The sequence below is a fragment of the Lepidothrix coronata genome, unplaced genomic scaffold (assembly GCF_001604755.1).
Source record: "Lepidothrix coronata isolate B3197 unplaced genomic scaffold, Lepidothrix_coronata-1.0 Scaffold141, whole genome shotgun sequence".
NCBI classification, from domain to species: Eukaryota; Metazoa; Chordata; class Aves; order Passeriformes; family Pipridae; genus Lepidothrix; species Lepidothrix coronata.
The window spans coordinates 1,085,719-1,105,157 of record NW_016690321.1 but is presented as its reverse complement, the minus strand read 5'-3'; the positions used below and the strand labels follow the sequence as shown (position 1 = coordinate 1,105,157).

The 19,439-nt window shown below is 48.8% G+C and overlaps 1 protein-coding gene across 3 annotated transcripts in view; it reads right to left on the bottom strand.

Annotated features, from left to right (window-relative positions):
• NFAM1 (NFAT activating protein with ITAM motif 1) overlaps positions 1 to 19,439 on the bottom strand; it is a 54,504-nt gene that overhangs the window by 6,521 nt on the left and 28,544 nt on the right. The window contains exons 1-5 of one of the 3 annotated variants that reach the window (XM_017827645.1): positions 12,394 to 12,452; positions 8,857 to 10,834; positions 6,417 to 6,755; positions 5,272 to 5,381; positions 2,634 to 2,732 (exon numbers count right to left, since the gene is read on the bottom strand). In XM_017827645.1, the coding sequence (XP_017683134.1) occupies positions 2,634 to 2,732; positions 5,272 to 5,381; positions 6,417 to 6,755; positions 8,857 to 8,995 (687 nt within the window). In that variant the 5' untranslated portion in view covers positions 8,996 to 10,834; positions 12,394 to 12,452. Of the gene's footprint in view, positions 1 to 2,633; positions 2,733 to 5,271; positions 5,382 to 6,416; positions 6,756 to 8,856; positions 10,835 to 12,393; positions 12,782 to 19,439 lie in introns of those variants that run through there. The other 2 variants (XM_017827646.1, XM_017827644.1) reach the window with 2 other exon arrangements.

The window sequence follows — 19,439 nt, the reverse complement described above, 5'->3', positions numbered from 1 at the left end:
GTTGCAGGATGACAGAGAGGTCAAGGAACACCTGGTAGTATAGAGAGAACAAAGTGGTTTCCCAGCTGCCCCCTCATGACCAGGGCATACACCCACCCCCAGGGACCACAAAGTAAATAGTGGCATCTGAAGAGCCACTGGGGAAGGCATTTGCTCCCAGGGCTGTTCAGCAGCAGAGCTTTGCAGAAGGCATGGTAGGACCCTTCCCACACCAGAGATGAGCCTTGCTGCCATGCAGAATAACAGAGAGTTATGAGCTGCACCAGCCAGTTCCGAGACCTTACTTTGATGTCCAGTGCTGCCTGCTCTTGCTTCTGCTCCCAGCTCCAGGCCTGCAAGGACACTGTGGTTCCTTGACCTGACTTTTTTTCAGACTCTGACCTGTTGCTTCCCCACAGATAGCACAGCTGGCATGTGATAGCCTCCTGTCCAGTCCCCTAATCTCTGACCTCTTTATCTTATCACTGGGAGTTACTTCTCACTTGTCCTTCCTTTTTCCTTGCCTTAGTTTACCCCAGTGCTGACCACAGATTTCTTCCCTCCCCGTGAATTAAGAACCAAGTTGAACACCCAGTTTAACACCAATAGATTTTCACAACACACCTAGTTTCAAATGCAGTTTGCAGGTCTGAGTTTACACTATGCAGTTTCCACAAAATTTAGCAGTGGGGCACCAGAGCCATCTTTCAAAGGAAATCAGGTTTGTCGACTTTCTATTCCCCTCACCTCTCCTGAGGGCCCATCTAACACAGGTTTCCACCCCAGGGTTCTTGCCCTCTATACCCCATTACACCTCACAGGGCTGTGCTCCCCCCTCCTCACCTCGCAGCCCTTCTTTCACCATGTGTCTGCTGCGGGGAGTTGCGGCTTCATGCCTGAACGAGTCGCCCCGCAGCAGCTGCTCCACAGTACAGGACCCTCCAAGTGGGCGGGCTCATATTCCCCAGCGCACAGGAGATGGTCCCAGGCTGCTTGCAGCCCTGCCAAAGAGCCACCTGCCCTGCACACCGGGCTGGCCAGGAGCCCTGCACAGCTGGTGTGTGGTTAACAGCCCAGGGGAAGGCCGGCTGGGCCAGGTCCATAGGGCTCCTGAAGCACTGGGGCCCAGCCAGCTCCTGGGATTGCCTGTGCCTAAGGCTGGCTCTGCTGGCTTGCTATATTAGCCCTAGTGGAGCCTGAACAGAACAACATGATGAAACATGTAATTAAGATGGAGCTAAGGATGCATGACGAGGCCGACTGAGCGAGAAATGGATTTGATTTTTTTTTTGTCTCCTTGCAGAAATCATCCACTTCAGCAGGAAACTACCCATTCGGATTTTTATAAGCCCGAATTAAAAAGAAATTACTTGATACAAATGAAAAGGTTTATGACCTGCAACCTCCTTTACCCAAAGCATTGCTTTTTGCCCAGAACAAACGTATCACATACAATACATAGTGCTCTCTTTTAAACAACTACTCCAAAAATTAAAAGGCCACAAAATGGTGCCGCTTCCTCCCCCCCACAAAGTGAGAAGGAGAAGGGGCAGGCCTACCCTCTTGTTTGTATCTGCCCCCCATCAGGTCTCCTGCTTCCTTGGCAGAGCTTTGCTCCTCTCTGTAGTACATCCTCCAGAGCTTCACTTTGTTTAGTTTAAATGATTAATGCAGAAGAGCTTACAGGTTTTCCTTGGAGAGACTTTTCCAGTCTTTACAGACCTCACAGACAAAAAGGTTTCCTAATATTCAGGTAACATCCTTCTCTACTCACTTTCATTTTTTTTCTCCTTGTTCGTCCCACAGATCACAAGGAAAAAAAAACAAACCCTTCCGTTCTTAGTGGAGCAGCCCTCCCATGGCAGTAAAAGGCAAAAAAGGAATCCATTTTAAATGGAGATGGATGGGTTGTAAATGGGATTAGGAGTCATGGTTACCTGAGATAGCTGAGGTCTAAACCTGGCATTTCAGGGGAGCCACTTCAATTCTATTACTTATGACGCTGCAGCTACTGGGGTCGAGGAGTGGGAACAGCTGGCATTCCCCAGTTTGGGAAATGGAAAAGGATGCAATGAAAAGGAAAATGCTTCAAAGAAGAGACTCCCTTTATTTTCTTCCTGCCCTATTCCCCCCGCTAGCTAGTCAGCCTGCTCAGGACTGCAATGGTCTGTGACACTGGCATCAGTATAGGTACCATAGCAGGAACTCCGAACAGCTGGGGTTGTCTAGGGGAACATGTCTCTCTCCCCCCAGCCATCATTCTCCAGCTGGGAAGGGCATGTCCTTGAGACACTCTGCAGTACAAAGAGGGGCTGAAATACCCTCTTTCTTCCTGACTTGTGGAGACTCTTCTACCTCTTCCACCAGGAACCCTCTGTGGCCCCACACTTGCTGTAGAGGAAAGGGTGCTGCCCAGCAGGGCATGGGGCAAGGCTTGGGCACTGGGGAGACCATGACTGGGACCAGGATGGAGACACACAACATGCACAGTCTTGAGAGGAGCTGAGCAGGGCAAGGTCACCAGTACCAGGCTGGTATGCAGGTATTGCTCACGTTTCACATCATGATACTGGCATTGTTTTTACCATGACAGGGAAAGGAATAGTTGTACCACGATGCAGACAGAAGGGATGGACGGTGATTCTGGTACTCACATCATAGACAGGAGGTGGTGGTGGTGGGCTGGCTGAAGGGAGCTGAGTTTCCACCTTCTGTCTCAGGATATTTAGCTGGCTCCTTCTAGGGCACAACACCTGCTCGGGACAAGACATCAAATGACACATTTGGAGAAAACACAATCTCCCCAAAGCTGAAATGAACACCAATGTCATAGCAAAGCCAGCTGCTTGCACATCTCCTGAATGCTTCCACAGCAGAGTGCTGGCAGTGTCTGCACAACACATGCTGGTCACTTTCCTCACCACAGGGTAACATGTAGGAGTCCCGTGACTTACACTGGAGCAGTAGAAAGGAGAACTGGGCTCTGTGTGTACATATAAAGCACTTTCACCACTGAAACTTTACTGGGCGAAGGGCGTAAGTATTTTACAGCACAGAACAATGCTGTAGGACAAGGAATAAAGTAGGGCCATCTTCATAGTGCACAAGGGAATTCCAGAGAGGCAAAATGCAATGACTTTTGTCAGGACTTGGCCGGGAAGCTTCTGCTAATACGCAGGGTCAAGAGAAGAGCACCAGACAAGCATTAGTGATGACATATAGTCAGTGATACACTAATGTGCAAGTCCAGCATGGGGTTGAAGGAAGAAGGTGCCTTCCTCTGAAATGTTTCTTGCATCAGATGAGTTCTCCTTGAACGTGTTCCATTCACACATAGAGAAGCTCAGCAAGCAAGGGAGGAGGCAGAAAAGGAAGAAGGCTTTGCTTTGTTCTAATTCAGAAAGAAGTGGGATGATTATATTCACATCACATGAAAACTATGAACTGCTTTCCAGTCCATTAGTAACTAAGGAGGATGCTAAATAGCTTTTCTTAAAGATAAACATTTTTAAACCAGCAGGTCTGAGCAAGCTGTGGTGAGAAATATGGGCTGTGTTCTGCAGGAGGGCAAATATAATGACTGCACGATCTCTTCAGGCCCCAAGGACAGCCCATGAGTCTAAGACTTGCAGGCCTACCTCAAAACCTAGAGATGCCAATTGGCGAGTCGTGACACTGCCCTCCCCTCCTCATCCCCACGGAGACACTGTCTAGGCAAACAGAGATGGGGGCCTGTCTCCAGCTGACTTGCTCTGCTTCTTACATTCCTTCCCCTGTATCAGGCTGCCAGCAAGGCAAGTCTCACGAGATTAGCAGGTCTGCCAACTGCTGCCATTCTGCTTTCAACCTCATGATCTCTGACTGTGTGTGCTGAAGCCTGATGCTCCTTGGAGTCAAAGGACTGTACAAGCAGCACAGCCTCCACATAAAAATGCATGCAGAGAGCCTGCTGTTGTGGTGGCAGAGAGCAGCCTGAAGAAGTAAATATGGGGCATACTCTACCTAGAAAACAGCAATCCCCAAGCTCCGCTTTAAAAGACATCAGGTATTTTTAAGCCAGCCTTGAGATCTCTGGAAGAATGCAGAGGATGCAATTTGAACACCCGAGGGTGGCAGTACTAGGAGCTGAAGGTTTTTCCCAAACAACAGAGATTCAAGTATCATGACTCCAGACACTTTTCCTCAGAGCCCCTGTCTCATCCCGATCTTTTGCCCTGTTTTTGGCTTTTCTTCTCCTTCTCTCTAAATCCTTTCTTCCCCACACCCGGTTTCCCCTTTGCCCTCAGTTACTCATCCCAGCTTCCACTTCCTTACCCAGCTTATCCCAGCCTGGTCTGCTAACCCAAGGGGCCCTGTCAGTCCAGTCTTAACACCCTCCTCCGAGAACCAGTGCTTCTTTGCTCCAGATTCCAGTCCCAGTTTCCGCCCTCAGGCTCATTCTTCCAGCTTCACAGAATCATTGCTGTTGAAAGGTGCCTCTGGAGATTGTCTAGTCTAAACTTCCTCTGCTCAAAGCAGAGTCATCTAAAGCTTGTTGCTCCTCAGGCCCTTGTCCCTCTCTTTTTTTCCCCAGTTAGTTGTAATTTCCACACATGCTTCCTTGGGATCCTTGTCATGACCTTTCCCTCTCTCTCTGCCTCTTAATGTTTCTCTGCAAACTCATGCCCAAAGCTTTGGTCCCCAGCCCCTCCACACTGCAGATTTTTTTCTTCTATGGTGCACAAGCTCAGGAATGCAGCTGCAGAATTCCTGAACCAGAGTAACCTCCATCTTGAAAGAGGATTAGAAACAGGGAATGTCATGCCCTCCTCCTGCCATCAGGGTTGCAACAGAGTTGCTTGGGTGCACAGGACATTACCTGTCTGACTGGCAGGTAAGGCCCCCTCACAGGGGTTTTAGACAACTGAACTGCTAAACTGACGAGAGCCACAACTGAGTATGCACAAACTGCAATTTTCCAAAATTCCATCACAAAGCTACATCTCCTTGAATGTTTTCAGGGCCAGCACACTGCTAGTGTGACTTGCTGCCCTGTGTCAAACCCTTGTTCTAAAGCAGAGCATGCTGGAGTCAAAACAATTACCAGAATTTCTTTAATTATTGACTCTTTTTGTCTTTCCTGTAATATTTTTTTTCTCAGAAAAACTGAACTTAAGAAAATAAACCAAGGCAGACACCCAGCATGGAAAATCTCAGGACAGGGATTTCCAATCCAGCCAAGTTAGAAGCAAATGGAATTAATTCCTAGAATGGGTCATGTCAGGTATTGGGTTTTATTTGGTTATAACTTGCCTTTCTTTTCCACAGAAGCAAAGCTGTTGCGATGATGCTCAATGCAGCAAGAAGAACAGTAAGGGTAACAAGGATTTCCCACCCATAAGAGGTATCTATGTACCCTGTACCTGTAAGAAAGAAGGAAAAAGGTTTACAGTGTGAGTGGAAGTTACAATCCTGCTGTGTTTTTAGCCCTGGAAAAAGCCTTGAGAGAACTAAAATACAGGACTGGAGAGTATGGTGGCAGAGATGCACACAACCTTCAAAACCCACTCCGATTGAAGAGAAAGCAGAGTGAAGCTGCAGAATCACACAGAAGAGGCAGGTTATAAGCAGCTCCATGTCATATAGTGCATTAGATGGAGGTGATACAACTATGAGAGCCAAGAAATGTGGCAGATAGAGGCTGGCAAAGGTCTTGTGATAGGAGCAGAAAGACAAAGGGTGGAAAGCACACAGGCCACACAAACTAGGAGGGTGGGTACTGTAAGCATCCTCTGACCAGCATAGCAAAGCTATTTCATTGCAGCTCTTGCATTTACACTAACAAGTTCTTCGTATCCAGCATTCAGAAATGCAAATCCAGCCAGTCAGCAGCCCGTCCTTATCACTTTTCTTTAACATTCCTCTTATGTTGCATGAAGCTTTCCCTTGCTTTCCGGTCTGCCCATTAACAGACCAACCAAAGCCTTGCATCACGTGGAAAACAGGGAGGGATGTTAGTCAGTCCCTAACCTGTTCATGAGCCCCTAGCAGTGAGCACCGAACCTGTACATCTCATTACAGCAAGCGCCCTAAGGACTGACCTTATCAGCTGCCTCTGCCATAGTGCTGAAGGCCAAACCGCACTATCTCTTCAACATTGGCACTTAAAAGCACCATCCGACCCCGTGCCAAGGCTCCCTGGATAGATCCTGACTCCCAGGAGGCTGTGGCAGGGCAGATAAAAAATACTGCATCTTCACGTTCCCCATCGGGAACAGTAGCACGGGTCCCCTGTGCAAGGCGCATTCAACCCCAATGGCAGTAAGTACTGGGCATGAATCATTATTCCCACCTGATTTCATGTTTGGGTAGACGAAAAGAAGAGCAAAGACCATATTTTCATAGCCAGATCCAGCTGATTTTTAACCTTCTGCCCTTCCTTCTGGTTGTTCACTTACCTCTAGCGAGGACAAACACTCCCTTTCCCACTTTCTGGATGTCATTCCATTTGACCTCGCAGTAGTATGTGCCAGTAGAAGAGGTCTTTTCAAGTGGCACAATTCTGTGGTCATAAGATATGGCAGCAGTCTTATTCTCTTCTCCAGAAGGAATGGGTAAGTTTTCTGACCTATTATAGATGGATGTCTTCTGGCCCAGTGAATTAATCCAGTAATAGCAGATTGAAAATTTGGTGTATTTCGGCATGTAAGGAAAGATGACTTTACAGGGGATGGATATTTCTTCCTTGAGCAGCGCAACCTGGATTGGAGGTTTCTGCTGTACATCAACATTTTCCCCTGTAAGGGTAATAAGTGTTAGCAGTTACCTAACATCGCTTTCAGTCAGGAGAAGACGGCTGTCCCAAAGACAGGATCACACGGAAAGTAACCATATGCCAAGAAGCACGCCCAGAGCACACAGTGTTGGCCCTTGTCAGAAACTGAGTGATTCGGAGCATGTGCCCTGTGTGATCTGCCACATCTCTTAGGTAATTGCTGTCTGATTTCTGATAGCCTGCTGCATTCACAGGCTTCCCCTTTTCTCTTGTGAGCTCCTCTGTACAACACCAGCACACAGAGAGACAGGAAATGAAGCAGGAAGTGAACTGATTTTGCAGTGGTGTGAGACTGTATTTATAGGGGGTGAGTAGAAAGCGATTTTCCAAGACAAATGCTAGCTAGACATCTCCTGGAACTCTTGAGTTACAAGCTTCTGCCTGGGCATCTACATGTGGCCATGTGATGACTCTGTGGCAGTGAAGGTGTTGTACGTCAGCGGGTGTTACCAGTGGCACTGTGTATTTCTGAAAAACAAGTGGGGAAGGAAATTGCATATTCCATACAGGGGCCAGCACCAGGGCCATGAGAAATAAGCCACAGCTTAATCACTCCAAAGTTTTGCTGCTGTAAAAGGGCAGCAAAGTACAAGCCTTGATGCCAGATATGGGAACTATCTGCAGAGGACTGCAGATCTTAAGTATCTATATGTGACAGTATCTTAAGCAGAGAGATGGAAGATCACACTCTTCATGTGCTTCCTCCTAACACATACAGGGCAGTTTAAAGTGATTTATCACTGCAATTCAGTAGACAATGACGTCAGGAGTTACAAGAGAGAATGAATAAGCACAGAAGTGGAACCACACCACAGTTCACTCCCTGTTTTGTTTAATGAAAAGTAAAAAAAACTTAGAGTGAGCCACAGGCTGGTAAGGAGCCTGGGGTACAGGATTTCTTTGGCTTCCCAGCCAAATCTGGGTTTAACATCAGGCAGTCTCTAGATCTACTTGTTTGGCACCTGACATGATACCATATATAAAGCAATTTAAGAGGAGGCTGTTTAAGAAAGGGAACTAGAAACTTACACACAAGCCTTCTTATGAAATGAAGGATTCTTTCAGAGATGTGAAAACAGAAGAGGGAAAAAAGGGTAGAGAGAGAAAGTAGGGGATGGGCAGGCTTTTCATTCATGCTTTTGATGGGATTCCCTGGAGTTCTGCATCTATGAACAGGCTCATAACAAGGTATTAGAGCTGTCCCAGAGCACAGCCAGGCTTGCTTTCCTGTCATCATGCACTAACACTGCATCACAACAGCAGCATCACCCCTGCACAGCGGGATCTGGCATTGGAAAAGGCAACTCAGACTTCGCGCTGCTTAATGCCGAGCACTGAGGAAGGGGTGGGGGGGCAACAATGGAGGGAGGGCATGGCCACTGCCCAGAAAGGACTGTTGGGAAGTAACATCCATTAAGGAAAATTCTCTACAGATCACATAGCCAGGGACAACAGCCTGAGAGTAAGGAAGAGCTTAGCTTACATCACTAGAAAAAGGTTCTTGGCCGTAAAAGCAACCAAGATATAGTACAGTCCTCAGGGACATGCTCATTCTTTGTGAACACACAGTCCTGTGTACACTAGGAACAGTATTATGGAAAGAAATCACAGAAAATCCTGCAGACACTGTGGGAGTGATAACCCAAGTGGTTTCTTCTGGGCCATATTTTTCAAAATCATTCATCATCCTTCTCCTCATCTCTACCCAGCAGAACACACATGAATATAGTTTCTGTACAAGACATGGCTAAGGACTGCTGTAACAAAGCAGAGGAGAGATCTATCTTCTTGCAGTATCCCAGGAGCCATGAGCTTGAGAAGAACATGCCAAGGAAAAAGCCAAACCATTTTATTTAGGTTATCTAACCCTTCTCCCATGTTTCCCCTTTCTTGAGGATTTGCTCTCTCAGCTTTGAAATGCTTAAAAGACAGAAATAGCAGCAGCGTGCAAATTCCTAGAGGGGATCTCTGGAAATTAGCAAAAGATAGCAGCTGGAAATGCTCTAATATGAAAAAAACATGAGAGTAAACAAAAGGAATTTAAAAAAAAAGTATTTGTTTACCTCCACACTGAAGCAACCAAAGAAAGAGGAAGATGACTTTTAGATTAGAGGCCATGATGGGTGTCAAAGGCTGTAAGAAAACAACAAGACAGGAAGATCCAAAAGGCAAAAGAGATGGGGATTTGTCAGGTATTTCCATGCCTGGGCAGCTGGTTGATCCCCTCCCCTTTGTGAAGGGACAGGCAGGATGTACACACACTGCTTTTGGCAAGCAGTTCCTGGCAGATGCAAGCTCTTCTGCTTTTCGGTCAGACTCCTCCCCGCACCAGGGTTAATATTTCTGTACTACCACGATGGTGTTACACCTACCAGCGGGTGTCCAAACATTAGACCATAAGCACTTTAACACACAGAGCTTTGTCTCCCGATGACCGTAAAATATTGCCCACATTTAAAGCAAATTTTGTCACCCTCCAAACTGATGTGAACACTCAAGTGTGGGATCCCTGTTTTGTCTTCAGTGCAGAAAACCAGTACCCACATCAGCAGTCAGTACAGAGAAATGGCTCCACTGTACTCCTGACTCCACAAAACATCCCTCCACAGCCAACTCCTCCACCAGGTCCCTTCAGAGGAAGGCACTCATATTCACAAAGTGAGAACAACCAGACAGCAAATTCATCCCTAACAGCTGGGATGCTTCAGATCCACACCATGCTGGCTCTGAATCAGCTTCGCAATGCAGGCAAGCTTTAAGTAATCTATTGTAGTCAAACCTAAGGAGAGCCCTTTGAAGAAGAAAACTCTCTTTTTGTGGGAGGCTCCTGCCGCCTATACTCACGAAGAGTCTTTGATTTCAACAAAAGCTTGTTTTTAGCTAAGACATCTGCAATGCAACAGCTGAGCAGCATCTGACTCATAAACTCCCCCCCCATGTCTGAGAGATCTTCACTTCTCTCTAGGCAGCTTCCTCCTTTCGCACTTCTTGTGAGACATTTGCACTATCCACAAGAAAGCACATTGCTGCAACTTCAAGGGTGCCTGCTCCCACGGGGTGCTGTGCTGTGGAGACTGGTGGGGGATGGCCATGGGGGAAAAGACCTAAGGCAGCAGATGAGCCTGTAAACTGCACGTCATCAAAAGCACTATCACTTGTTTTGTCCATCCAGAGTTTGTAGGAGTGAGGTCTGCTCCAAACAACCTTTGGTTTACAGCATTTTTCCTCCTGTTCAGCCTGGGACAGGTCCTCAAGAGGAAGGGGTCTTGTAACAGGGGGAGGTGTGCAGCCGTGGCCACTGTGGCCCCCTGACCCCAGGGATGGCTCCAATACCTTGGTGAGAGCCCTGACAGATGGGGAGAGGAGCAAGTGGCTTTGTGTGGCTCTGCAAGGCTGGTGCAGTAGCTGCATTCCTCCAGGGAAGGTTTAGCTCAGATTAGCCAAAACCAACTCCTCTCCCCAAGACATGCTGATGTGAGCTGGACGGGGCTGGTCTCAGCTGGAAATTGCTCCTCACAGGTCTTAACGCTGAGCAGCAAGGACAATCAAGAGTGGTAACAAGACACTTGGGGCCCAATTGGTATTTCATATATGGAGGCACAGATCAGGCAGCTGTGGCTCTGGGGGGCTCTGGGGTCACAACAGTGCTCAGCAGCATTTCTCAGGCCTGAAGGGCATCTTAAGGTAGATGGAGCAGGGAGGGAGAAGGAAGCAAAGGTTCACTATCCTCCTGTAGAAGAACTCGGATGAACAGTGAGGGCTTCTTCGGCTCTTATATCACGCTCATCCCCATGGTAGCACACAGCTTTGCAATTTTCAGCATTGATGTATTTCTAGAGGACAGAACATGCTGCTCCTGTCAGTGATGTGTTTTAACTGTTATCAGCATTTATCTGCTTCAGGAATTCAGAGTGATAAGTGGATTAAGTGTGGTAGGTTTGTAGAGCTGCCAGGTCAACATCGTCCTTCTGTCCTTTCTCTTCTTTTCCTATAAACAACCCTGTTGCCACTCGAAATGCCAAGTCCTAGAAATATCGCTGTCTGGAATTAAAAAAAAAAAAAAAAAGATCTAGCATTTCAAAAGAGATCACACATAAGACTCAGCTGTGGGATTAAAGGCACAGCCAGGCCAGAAATACATTCACTGCTGGGATTTGCTATGGTAGAGCTCACTGAAAAGAAATGGCTTTGAAACGACTACCCAGCAGCTATTAACTGCGAGACAGGATGACATTCTGTTCCTTAGAGCCTAAAGGGAGCCTGAATCTTTGAATGTTAAATTCTAATTCAATTTGGTCTGGGGATTCTGGACTGAGTTTTAACCCTGGAGACACAAATGGGAGGAAGATGAGGAAAAGCTGGGGAGTTGTGTGTTTCTATTACCAGCCTGTAGTGGGGCTGAACTGATCGCCCTGAAACTTAGGTGGAACTAACCAGCATACCTGTGCCAAAGGAAATAAATTACAAAGCTCCATAGCAATAGGTCATTGTATGACCTTCACTCATGCATTATACAGTACACTGCTGCATGTGAGCCGGTCCCTGCAGCATGACGAGGAGGGAACTGCCTGGCCAGCTATAACCCCGCTGCAGCACTGACTGGCCAGGATCCGTATGGCTTGGTCTTCCCTTTAATGCAGTGAATGCTGACACTTCCTGAGACTAAATACAGGACTGGGCTAGGTTCAAGCCACAGTTTCTGCTTGTAGGTGGAAAAGTCTCTATTAATTTCACTCAAGGACTGTTAAAAGCCTGCAATGGTGGCCAGCGTTCCCAACCATGAGGAAAGGCACATTGTTCTGGCGCGCGAAAACAGCAACACGTTTGGGCAAGTGCTGCACCTACCATAAGTGCCTGCTCACAGCTGTGTCCAATGTACACCCACAAGTAAAGGCACACACACACACACAGATGTGCCCACACATGCCCCCACAGCCAACTCCAGGGAAAGTATTAATTCAAACAAAAAGGCTGCTGCTAGCCAAGGCAAAAGCAACGCTGCAGAGACCACAACAAAGCCTCTTTATTGCTGAAGCGTTTAACACCACAACCATCCAAAAGAGAAACACCGCTTGGCGCAGAGAAGTGCTGCAGCAACTCAACGAGCCTGATTGCACAGAGCATTTCATTCCCCAGCACGGCAGCTCCGGATTTGCTGCCTTGTCAGAGACCAGCTCAATCCCCCATTGCTGGAAAGCCAGCCAACGGCAACACGCACACCTCTGAGGATTCACAATCTCTTTGACTCCTCTAACCCCAGACTCCAAGGCGTACAGTTTCCCTCTGTCTGGCAGCAGGAGCGATAGCAGAGCCAGTGCAAGCGGGGCCGTACCTCTGCCAGCATTTTTACCACTGTTGTGTGCTGAGTGCCTCTCAGCAGGGCTGGATGACGCCGACGAAAAAGCTGCCAATGCCCTCGCTATGTTTCTACCCATCGAACTGCTTTAGGGAAGAGAACAATCAGGGACTTGATGGGAAAACAGAAGAATAAAGGTGTTGACACTACCGTGGGGAAGGGAGGGGGCACTTCTCTAATTCCCTTTCATCAGCAAAACGAGTCTGCCTCAGAAATCACCCACTCCTGCTTTTTCTCTGTTCACCTGCTGGAAAGATTCCCGGGGCTAAATTACCACAGGCCTGACACACTCTGGGGGCCATGCCTCAGCCTCGTGGTGCTCCCTACGGTTCTCCTTCATGGGCTTCCTGCGTGTCAAGCTGGGGCGAGCAGAAACTCGCCTGGAGGTACACCTTTGTCTTCTCAGGCTGACACCTTCCAGGAGAACATCCACCTGACCGTGCCTGGGGCTCACATAGGACCAGGGCAGAGAGACCATGTTAGGTCTGCATGAGTCAGTGGGTTAAAGCTTCCCCCGGGCAGTCCACCCGCACCGGGCGGGACAGCTGAGCCCCTGAGGCGGGGGGACACTGAGCGCCGGGGGACACCGAGCCCCAGACCGGCCGTGCCGCGGTGACGGGCAGGGCCTGAGGGGCGGTGGCGGCGGCGGACACCGCCCCGCGCCCTCACCCACAAGATGGCGCCGCCGCCCCGGCCGCCCCCTCCTTCCCGGCCGCCCCCTCCTTCCCTCCCTCCCGCACCCACCCACCCCGGTCCCAGGGCACCGGGGCAGCTACTGTGTTTCGCACCTGGCAGCCGCCACCCCGAAGTGAACGAGTACAACTAGGATCCATTTAAGGCAAATTTAATGGTAATTAACCGTAATCAACAGCTTGAGGAACAACTTTTACTCAGCAAGCTGCAGATACCGCGGTTGCAGTTCGCCCGTCAGGCAGGAGCGGCTGAAGGCGGGGTGCGGAAAAGGAAAATGAACCTCAGTGCCGTGGGTGTAACCCATCCCCGCTGTCTCCTGCCCTCCTCGCCCCTCGCTGCTGCCAGAGGTCACTGTCCCCACAGCAGCCCGGACCTGTCATCCCACACACATACCTCTTGCCCCTCCACTGCAGGCTCCTCTCACAGCCCCCTGTGGCAGAGGCAGCCGAGTTACTTCTGCTGAGTACTTTTGGGGGGCAGCAGCCCCCAGACGGGGAACAAAGCACAGGGAGCTGCTGCCAGCGTTGCCTCCACCCCGGCACTGTCTGTCCCAGTCACTTAAAAGCCATCCCTCCTACACCAAGAGCGCTCTGAAAACTCCTGCCAGCGCTAGTGAGGAGCATGGTTTTATTATGAATGACACCTCTCAGTGCAGATGCCTCCTGGCACCACACCTGGGTGCTTCCCACCACCAGCAAAGCCCAGGCACCTATTTCATGCCACTGACCAGGGATGCTGCATTAGTCAAGGTGCTGGTAATGGTGTGCAGCTCTCCCTCAGTAGGGGCAGGCTCAAATCAGTGCCCCCACAAAAAGCCACAGACTCGCTGCACTAAAGGGTGTGCAGCTGCTATGAGCAGCCCCAGCAGCCCACCTTGCAAGTCCCCATGGAAGCACAAGCAGAAGAGTCACAGGCACACAGCCCTCCCACGGGCACAGGATGTGTCACCAGCCCCATGGTGCCATGGCCAGGCCAGCCCAAACTTTCTCACATTAGCAGCAAAAGTGCTGGGGGTGGGATGCCGGGCAGGAGCAGGGCACGCTGTCAGCAGTGCTCTCCTAAAACAGGAGTCCCAACTCCTTCCTCGCCAGCTGCATGCTTTGAGGCGTGCACATCATGCCCTGAAATCCTCCTGAGTGAAGGGCTGTGCATCTTCTCTGTTGAGGGTAAAGGGTGGGAGGCAGGCAGGTTTGGCAGGGCCTGGGTCCTGTGCAGACACAGGGACGATCATGTTGGACGAGATGGCAGCAGTTGCAAGGGAGCTGCAGAACCAGTCCCTGCCAGCAATGGCCTCGCCAGATGGCCCTTCTGGTCTCGTCTGTGCAGGAAAACTGCTTGGGCTTCAGCAAGCCCTGCTTTGAGCCAGCCAGCTGTGCCAGACCCAGCTCCTCTCACCCTGGCAGGCAACAACTTCTGACTGCCACCAGGTACCCAGGCCTGCCCCATGGCTGCCTCCAAATCCAAGCTCCTTCCCTCTGAGCTTGTTCAAGAAGTCAAGAGTTCAATACTCCCCTGCACCCAAACCACTTCATTCACTCCTCTGCTCCTCTTCTTGCTTTTTTTTCTGGCTTTTATGTCTTCCTTTTTTTTTTTTTTTTTTTTTTTAATTTGGCTTGCAGCAGCTTTCCAGCTCAGGATGTTGAGAAGCAGAACCTGCAGCACAGCTACAGTGACCCTGGGAACAAGCATGGACCCCTGCAGCAGACACATGCATGCAATCACACCCCGCTTTAGATTGTCACAGCTTTCCTCATGCACACCAGGCCTCTGCCAGCTCCTGGGAGGAAAGCTGGGAAGGTATTAAGTAGCTAAGTACCTCGCTGGCAAATTAATAGTTTTTTCTTTCTATTAATTCAACTTTGCTTTTATTGTGGACTGTGGAGAATATGCAGGCTGATACAGCTGTTACAGCACAACCTCCTAGGGTGGAAAAACATCTTTTTGTCACCAGGCCCTATTCTGGCTATACAAACTAAATAAAGAATCCTGGCAAAAGTATTTGCTGGAAGAACTGCACTTCCACTAGGATTTTTGCCAATACAGAAATGTGTTTCATTCTGTCTTCCCTCCCCATCCCTCAATTTCCCACCTGCCATTTACATTTCTGGCTGACAGAACTACAGGACAAAGATCTGTAGTTTTGGCCTAATGCAAGAGGATGACCACTGGGTTTTGTTTTTCAAACCCTTACAGAGCACTGCTGAGCACAGCGGGAGCAGCCAAGGCTGCCATAGGCTATGGGGAGAACTGGGAGAGGTTTTGTGAACCTCTCTATGGGCCTGGAGGTTAGGCACTAAGCCTGAACCCACTCCAACCCCTCCAGTGAAAAGGGTTTCTTCTGCCTGGAAAACCACGGGATGATAGATGTGGGTCCAACAAGGATAAGAAATGCAAAAAACCCTGGGGTGCAAGAGGAAGCGTATCCTGTCTGCATGGGGACATAACCTCAGCAGGAACAAGTGCAGGAAGGTGAGACTAGATGGACACCATAGCAGGGTCCAGACTCCTTCTTCTGTGGCTAATTATATCTCCACTTGCTCTTTAGAGAGATATATATATACACATGCATGTACATGTACTCACATTTTATACCTAGCTACTAATATTGCTGAGGTTTCCCTAAGGCAGCCCCTCTGTGTCCCCCTACAGCCCAAGTAGTCATGCTGAGACCCTTTACCATAGCGGGGCCCATGGCTTCTCCTGCAGACCACTCTCTCCCCGATCTGGGGAGATACTTCCCCACCCCACCATTCCTTCCTTTATTATCTCTGCCCAGCTGTGGTTTATAAGTTCTTTAAATCTCTTCTAGGAACAGATACAGATCACAGTTACCCAGAATCCAAAAACACAGACAGCTTGAAATGTGGTTAGAGTCTGCCCTACTTTCATGAGCTGAGAGCAAGGCTCTACCAAGGTGCTTGCTATGGGGAGAGGAGAAAAGAAAGACCTGTTTCAGCAAACTGCCCCTTCCTCCCTGCCCAAGAAACAAACCTAACCCGTCCCCCTCCAAGCCTGCTGCATCTGTTCAAAATGCATTGCCTCTTCTCCTGGTTTGCTCGGGACTTGCAGGTGAGCAGGATGGAGACATGAAGGCTCTCCTGCACTGCAACACTTGATACAGGCACAGCGATCTCCCCAAGCTGAGAGAGGTGCGAGGGATTTGCCAAATCAGGGACACGAGGAAGGCAATGAAGGGCGTGCTGCAGATTAAGAACAAGATGCGTCAGTAGTGCGTTTACCATCCGCACGCTCACTGACAGCTTTTCCCCATACTAAGTTGCTCCTAGGCTGCGGGAGATGCAGAACTGGAAGTGCTGCCGGGGACTTCCCTCCTGTGAGAAATCCCCTCACTGGGAAGTCTGCACTGGATTTCAGAGCTGCTGTGGGGCTGTGTCTCCATGGGGAGCATGGCTCCCTTGCACTGACAGGCTCCCTCAATGGCAATATTTCCAGGACTTGGATAGGGATACTGCTGAAAAAATACCAGGAGGCCTTTTTCCTTCTCTGAGTGGTGCCAGCCCACAAGTCCAACCTGCAGACAATGATGTGTGTTTTCCACACCCATTTTGCCCACAGTCTGATTCTGATAACCCTGGGCTTTTCTCGCAAACACTGATGGTGTTCAGAGGAGACGGGACTTGGGTAGAGGAGAACAGCTTGCATAGATGTACCTCCAGCTCTATGACTTTCTCCAAAGTAAAGAATATTTGCTGAATGATTCCATCTATATTCCAGGTGGAATACATGGAGCAGTACATAGACATGCCACTTGCAGCCACTAATATTTTAAAGTTGTTTGCTTAACCCTACTTGGAAGAGCTTGTATCAAGGGAAGGATCAGAGCAACAGTGGGATGCTTTTGCTGGTGCTCTCACTAGTGGTAGCAACAGTGAGATGTTTCAGAATGGCTTGCTGTAGTCAAGGCCATAAAGAAATGCTAAAAAAGGTTTTGTCTGAGAGATAATAGCCCAAGATCATTACTATATTTATTAACACCATTTACAGGACTGACTTCAATAGCCTTGGAGGGAAGAATGAAAAAATGCCAGCAAACACATTACGTTCTTCTGCAAGAAGTTTTTTCATCCTATTGAAAAGCTTTGTTAGAAAGAATGATGAGAATGGTAATAATAAGGCACTATAATTATACCTGATCCTTCTATAATCTCTCTCTCTGCAGAGTTCGGGAGCACTTTACTGCTATTATTGGATTTGAACAGTCCCATCTGGATAACATACGACTGATTTGTTTGCATGGCTTATTTTAGGTATTTCAGCATGTACATTAGAGTTGCCTTCGTATTTGGCTGATTCCCTGCACAGTCTGTAAGAGCAAGAAAAGATCTTCAGCTCCTGCTCTCCACCACTCCATTCTCCCATCCCAGTGCCTTGGAGAGCTCTTCACAGAAGTCCAAGGATAAACAGAACCATCAGTCCTTCCCAACTCAGTACTGCAGTGTACAACAGCAGTACCAAAGTACTAACAACATGGGGGTTGGATACTATCTAGAACATTTGGATTTGCACCTGTATTAATTTAGGCTTCAGATTCCACGTATCCCGTAACAACTCTAGATGCACTTGAAAGTCTAGCAGCAAGGACTTGGCACATACCTGGTGCTAATGTACATGCTCTGTGGTTAGAATAGCTGCTACTTGAAGCTTTTAACCGAAGGGATCTGTGGCAGGAATGTGCTCCCAGCACGCACAGAACCAGGGAAAGTGTGACGGATGCTCACACCTCTCCAGACTTGGCATTCCTTGCAACAGCGTCTCAGTTACAGTGACGCTGGCAAGCTCTTACTGCAGCTCCCATTCACCGTGGCGTCTAAATGAGCAGCCAGCTCCATCAACATCAAGAACTTTGTTGTCCCCTTGCAGGAGCTCTTGAGTGCAAAGCTGGGCACTTGCTACTTCACTCTGCCAGGGCCAGGAGAAATAAGACATCACTGAAAATAATTCAGCCCATGCTTAAAAGATATTATATAAAAAATGAGATTTTTTTTTTTAAATGAGTAAAAGCACAATGCAAAAACTCTGGTTTACATGACTTGAACAGTTTTCACTTAGGAATTCACAGCAATTTGTCACTAGCTTGAGGTGCAGGAGGGAATGTTCCTTTCACACTGAATCACCATAAAACAAGCACAAGTTGCCTGATTCTTTTGTTCCTCTCACACATTTTTAAGGGATTTTTTTCCTTGTGAATTGGAGCAGGGTTTTCTCCTGCATCCCTTACACACCCCACCTAGCCTCATCCACGGCGACAGGTGGAGTTTCCAGTGTCGGCCCAATCCTAAGGCTGTGGGACATTTTGTTGAGGAGTTTAAAAGGACCCATTAGCCATGTCTTAAGTTTTCCCCAGCTTAATTTTTGGAGTATTATATCCAGTCTCCTCACTTTCGTTCTCTTAGATTCTTCAGAGCCGCCTCTGTCAATTTGTTTACTTCTGGTTTATTTTTAAAAGACAAACCCCCAATGGACATAAGCTTTCAAGTCCCTTTTGAAAATGCTGTCTTGTCTGTAAGTGCTTTGTTTGTGATCCTCTCCAATCCTTTAGGCTATTGTTTACAAGCTGGAAGGCATCTGTGCTTGGGCTAATCATGCCGAATGCCAGCAATTCCCCCAGCATGATTTGTTGCACAAGCCAGTGGGAGCAGGGTTTGTTTTGATACGTTTAGTGTGGAAAACCCACATTTGCTCACATCAGCCTGACAAAATGGAGAGGTCTAATCCAAAATCTTCAGAGGGGAACAATAATCTGGTCATTGATTTCAGTGGTGCTGGGACCAGCTCAAAGGTTGAGAGCTCTGACAGCAAGGCTGGTGTCTTGGGAGAGCAGGTAGTGCAGGAGCCAAAAATCTTTAAAAGTGTATGCCTTTCATTTGCTGTGGGTTGGATGAATCAAACGCAGATCTAGGAGGCTGCCAGTGCTATGCTTTTCAAAGCTCTGCAGCTCCTTTCTGACATGCAGTTAATCAGGCTGGGACCCCCCAGCTCTGCCCCAACCAGCCGTCACCTTGGGCTGATGCTGGCCTCCCCCAGTGTCCTCAGCTGACAAGTCAGGCTCTTTCACTCACTCTGGATGATGGCGATGTTTTTATCCTCAGCCTGTGCTGCCGCTTGCCTCAAGGCATCAGATGGGTGTCCCAATTTTTCTGCTCGTGAAAGCTGGGAAGAAGTGCCCGAGGGCTTCTGCGCCCTGCTCCCTTTGGGGCTGCCACCAAACTGCTGGAGCACGCAACTGCATGCTGCATGGTGGGTGTACAGGTCTCAAGGGGCTCCAGCGCAGGTTCTAGGAGTCCCATGTGCAGCCAGAGCTCAGCACAGGAACTCAGCACAACCAGAGCTCAGCACAGCTGTTCCTTGCTAAGCCCCTGGCTCAGCTGGCCTGGGCAGCATCCTGTGCTGCTGAGCCTCTGGCTAAGCTTAGGCTGGCTTGCTCCCACACTCCTGCCATAGCTCAGGTCTGCCCAACAAGGCACAGAACTCAAAGATGCACCTGGATCCCACCTCTCCCCTGTTTCCCAGCTCAGCTTTTCCTCCTCCAGAGGTGCTCCATCAATCCCCATTTAATCCCTTTTTGTACCCACACAG